Here is a 5,087-nt window from a genome sequence, read left to right on the forward strand (position 1 = left end):
ATGACCAGGAGGTCTTGGGTTCAAGCCTCAAAAACAGCCTCTGGCAGAAATGTAAGGTAAGGCTGCATACGATACACCCTTGTGGTGGGGCCCTTCTCCGAACACCCCACATAGCAGTAGTTTTAGTGCACCGGGCTGCCCTTTTATATACATTCTGTCAAAGGAGTAAATTAACAAATAAATTAACAAATACTTAATATTCATTCTGTCAAAGGAGTAAATAAGTCATAATATACAAATGTCAAAATAAAATACAATTACAATTATTAAATACACAAATGCAACTACAACATACAATTAAACTCATAAAATACAAATGCCAAAATAAAATACAATTACATTTATTAAATATACAAATGCAACTACAACACAACATACAATTACAAATGCAACTATGACATATAACATATAATTAAACTCAAAAAATACAAATGCCAAAATAAAATACAAATGCAACTACAATTCAGATAAACTCATTTATATTTATTTTTTCGTATCGTATTTATATATCCAGGTTCAAATAAACTCATAAGTTATCACTATGTTCTTGACAAAAACAATTACACTGTTCTGAATATATAAATACAATTAAAAAAAAATTACGTAATTAGTAAACACATACCAATCAACAACAACACCAACAACAATAAGCCCAGTGTATTTCCACACAGTGGGGTCTGGGAAGGGTAAAATATATGCAGTCCATACCGCTACCCCCGAAGTAGAGAGGCTGTTTTCGATAGACCCCCGGCTCAAGATAAATAAAAAAAATTGTACTGAAACATGAATCAGGATGGGTGGCTTAACAGAAGTAAATAATCAGAAATAGTAAAATCGAACTCAGAGTAATACAGGATAGGGGAACTAAGAGCCATAAGCTATAAGAAATAAGAAAAACAAAATCTGGAATAGGGTACCTGCCTAGTAGTAACCTATACTCATAGACCAAAGCCACCCACCTAGTCTTCCTTGACTAGCGACTCCTACCTATCGACACAGTCCTACGATTACTACCCCGGCTAAACAGGGACTCTCCTAATTACTTGCTACAACCCATGTACTCACCTTAGCCTTCTACCCTTATTCGCGAGCTCCACACCTTCCTATCTAGGGAAATGTCCTTGGTAAGATAAAGTTGCTCCATGTTATGTCCAATCACTCCCATCCAGTATTTCTTCGGCCGCCCTCTACTCCTCCTGAAGCCATCCAAGGCTAACCTCTCACACCTGTGAACTGGGATATCCGCGCCCCTCCTCATCACATGCCCAAACCATCTCAGCCTTCCTTTCCATATCTTGTCCTCCATCAAAGCCACTCCCACCTTCTTCCGAACAATCTTATTCCTAACTCTATTCCTCCTTGTAAGGCCACACATCAAGCACAATATTCTTATTTTTGCCACCTTCAATTTTTGAATATGAATGTTCTTGGCAGGCCAGCACTCCGCACCATACAACATGGTTGGACGGAATTCAACTCTATAGAATTTGCCTTTAAGCCTAAGGGGCACCTTCCTATCATACAACGCTCCAGATACGAGCCTCCACTTCATCCAACCAGCTCTAATACGATTAGAGACATCCTCGTCAATCTCACCATTCCCCTAAATCATAGACCCGAGATACTTAAAACTATCCTTCTTACATACAACTTGGGAGTCCAACCTCACCACCACTTCATCTTTCTTCCTTAAGTCACTAAACTTGCACTCCAAATACTCCGTCTTGGACTTACTCAACCTGAACCCCTTAGATTCTAGGGTTTGCCTCCAAACCTCTAATTTTTCATTCACACACCCCCGTGTCTCATCAATTAACACTACATCATCTGCAAATAACATACACCAAGGCACTTCACCTTGAATACTCTATCAACACATCTTATCACCCGCGCACATAGGAATGGACTAAGAGTCAAACCCTGATATAACCCTGTCTTGATTTAAAAGTGTGCAGAGTCTCCGCCCGCTGTTTGCACCCGAGTCTTTCCTCTATCGTACATGTCCTTAATAGCTCTGGTGTATGCCACTGGAACCCTTTTTACCTCCAAGCATCTCTAAAGAACTACCCTAGGGACTTTGTCATAAGCTTTCTGCAGGTCAATGAACACCATGTGCAAATCTCTCTTTCTTTCCCTATACTGCTCCACTAATCTCCTCATCAGGTGGATTGCCTTTGTCGTCGAGTGACCAGGCATAAAACCAAACTGATTTTTTGAAATGGACATGATCCTCCTCAATCTCCGCTCGACCACCCTCTCCCAAATATTCATAAGTATGACTCAACTAATTAATACCCATATAGTTGTTGCAACTCTGAATGTCCTCCTTATTTTTATATAATGGAATCATCATACTCCATCTCCAGGCCTCAAGCATTCTTGCATTCTTAAAAATATCATTAAACAAATCAGTCAACCACCTTACGCCTGCCCCACCTATAATTCCAAAACTCTCTTGGAATCTCATTGGGCCCCATCACCCTACCCCTCCTCATCCTACGAATAGCCTTCCTGACCTCTTCCACCTTAAAACGTCTACAGTAACTGAAATCACGGCTCTCCTCTGAATGCTCCAGCTCCCCTAACTCAATGCCTCTATCCCCTTCCTCATTTAAAAGTCTATGAAAATACTCCTACCATTTCTTTTTAATATGAGCATCCTCCACCAAAACTCTACCATCATCTCCCTTAATGCACGTTACTTGGTTGAGGTCACAACCCTTTCTCTCTCTAGCCTTAGCAAGCCTATACAACCTCTTTTCCCCGTCTTTCTCCTCTAACCCCACATACAAGCTCTCAAAAGCTGCTGTCTTAGCAACTATAACTGCTAACTAAGCCTCATTTTTTGCCACTTTATAAACCTCCCTATTCACCCGCTTCTCCTCTTCATCTTTACTCTCAATCAACTTAACATGCGCCTCCTTCTTAATCTCCACTTTTTTCTTAACTTCTTCATTCTACCACCAGTCCCCCTTATGCCTTTCTGTCCATCCCCTTGAAATACCCAACAATTCTCTAGCAGTCTCCACGATGCAGCTAACAGCCTTATCCCTTCTAACATCTATGTCCCCCTTACACTCCCACACCTCCAACCCTGCCACCTTCTCTTCTATCTCCAACACGCTAACTGGCATTAAGCCACCCCACTTAATTCTAGGTCGACCCTCCCCGACCCTTCTCTTTTTACTCTTTTTGATAATCAAGTTCATCACCAGAAGCCTATACTAGGTTGAAAGATGCTCACTCGAAATAACTTTACAGTCCTTACATAAAACCCTATCCCCCTTCCTAAGCAGGATAAAGTCAATCTGAGTCTTGGTTATCATGCTTCTGAAAGTAATCAGGTGATCTTTCTTCTTCAGAAAGCTCGAATTCACACCACCAACCCAAAAGCCCTTGCAAAATCTAATAGAGCAGCTCCCTCTCCATTTCTATTACCAAAACCAAAACCTCCATGTACATCATCATAACCTCCCGGAAGAGCCTTAATGTAACTATTAAAGTCACCCACAATGACAATCTTCTCTGAGCTAGGCACGCTTATCACCACCTCATCCAACGTCTCCTAGAATCTCATATTCACCTCCTCTTCCAAACCCATTTGTGGCACATAAACACTATACACATGCATCGAAAACCCCCCAATGACCAACTTAATCGTCATCAGCCTATCACTGACCTTTTTAACCTCCACCACCTACTCTCTAAGCTCCTCATCCACTAAAATTCCTACTCCATTCCGATGCTTTTCACTCCCTGAGTACCATAACTTGTACCCATCCACATCCCTAGCCTTAGACCCTACCCACTTAGTCTCCTGAACACACGCAATGTTAATTCTCTTCTTCTTAAGAATCTTCACTAGCTCTACGGACTTACCCTGAAGGGTCCCTATGTTTCAAGACCCTACCCTTAACCTATCTTCTCTCACCTAACTCTACCACCCCTCGCTGCACTAGCCCTAGCACCTGACCTGGGCCGCACATCCCCCCTACCCTTCCCTCACATACCAATCAAAACCACATTTTTGATCAAATATGAATTAAGATGTAATAATGTTTAAATTGAACGAATAATAGATTTAGATCAATTTTTTAAAATAGACATCGAGAAGGAAAAATTTTATGTTGAAAAAAATTATTTTGCGCAAAACAATCAACTATTTTAAATTTTTTAAAATTTTATTTTTGAACATAAATTTTTTATTCAATACCTATTATCACAGTTTTTTTAAAAATTATAAGTTCATCAACTAATTCGCACAAAATTTATTGAAATTCAAATACAATCTCCATTTTTTTTCAATACCTGTACTCAAATTTAATAGATTAGAGAAATATTAGGTTCAATTGGATGTATGAATGGAAAATAGAGGGAATTATTAAAGGAAAAGTGAGCTCACACATAAAAAGGAAAGTGTACTCACTTAAAGAAAAGTATACTTCTCCCACATTGGTGGGAGAAAACAACTTTAATGTGTTTTTATTAAGAAATACACCTTCAAGTGGATAGTAACTCAAGAATCAACAGGTGTCTCGCATCATCTTTGTCGTCATTGCTCGGTTCAGCTTCGGCTTTCGATTTGGATATGGATCATTTGAGAGATTAAGTTTTTAGACAAAGTTTATTTGAAACTTGGACGAACAAGTGAAATTATTAATCCAAAAATCCAATGAAATTATTTTTTCCTCTATGGACGCCATGCAAATGCATCCAGAAATGCAACTCATAAGGGACACAACCCTTTGAGAAAATGACACACTATTTTGAAAAAGGTATGAATGTTCAGTCAGATATAACTGTTTAGAAAAGACGCATTATTTTGGAAGGAACAAACATGACTATTCAAAATGATACACCATTCCATGAACCATTGCTTACTTTCCGAAATGACACTTGTTATCGATAAACACCTAAATTTTTCCTCAGATATGAACATAATTTTGATTATTGAAAAACACTCTTCTTCTTCCAAAAAAAACTCTTTATGATCATTAGCCGTTGAGTGTGTTTGAAGAATCTGAACATTTAAGGTACCATTCTTTTCATATTGTGAGCCATTTTATCCTGGGAGAAAAAATTCTGCA

The 5,087-nt window shown here is 39.0% G+C and overlaps 1 protein-coding gene across 1 annotated transcript; it reads right to left on the reverse strand.

Annotated features, from left to right (window-relative positions):
- Positions 1–1,066: 1,066 nt before the first annotated feature.
- LOC124888842 lies at positions 1,067–3,134 on the reverse strand. Its single transcript, XM_047400134.1, has 2 exons — positions 2,980–3,134; positions 1,067–1,562 (listed from the first exon to the last, which is right to left on the reverse strand). Exons 1-2 carry the CDS (start codon positions 3,132–3,134, stop codon positions 1,067–1,069), a joined length of 651 nt encoding a protein of 216 aa, XP_047256090.1.
- Between the last annotated feature and the right edge of the window lie 1,953 nt (positions 3,135–5,087).

This window comes from Capsicum annuum, chromosome 11, assembly GCF_002878395.1.
Source record: "Capsicum annuum cultivar UCD-10X-F1 chromosome 11, UCD10Xv1.1, whole genome shotgun sequence".
Lineage (NCBI taxonomy): Eukaryota > Viridiplantae > Streptophyta > Magnoliopsida > Solanales > Solanaceae > Capsicum > Capsicum annuum.

Bases quoted from the DNA above. Each gene is read 5' to 3' on its own strand.
- LOC124888842 (XM_047400134.1), bottom strand. From the start codon at position 3,134: ATGCCAGTTAGCGTGTTGGAGATAGAAGAGAAGGTGGCAGGGTTGGAG. The intron at 1,563-2,979 runs GCATAAGGGGGA...TAATCGTATTAG, and splicing joins TCAAGGGGATGGACAGAAAG to AGCTGGTTGGATGAAGTGGA.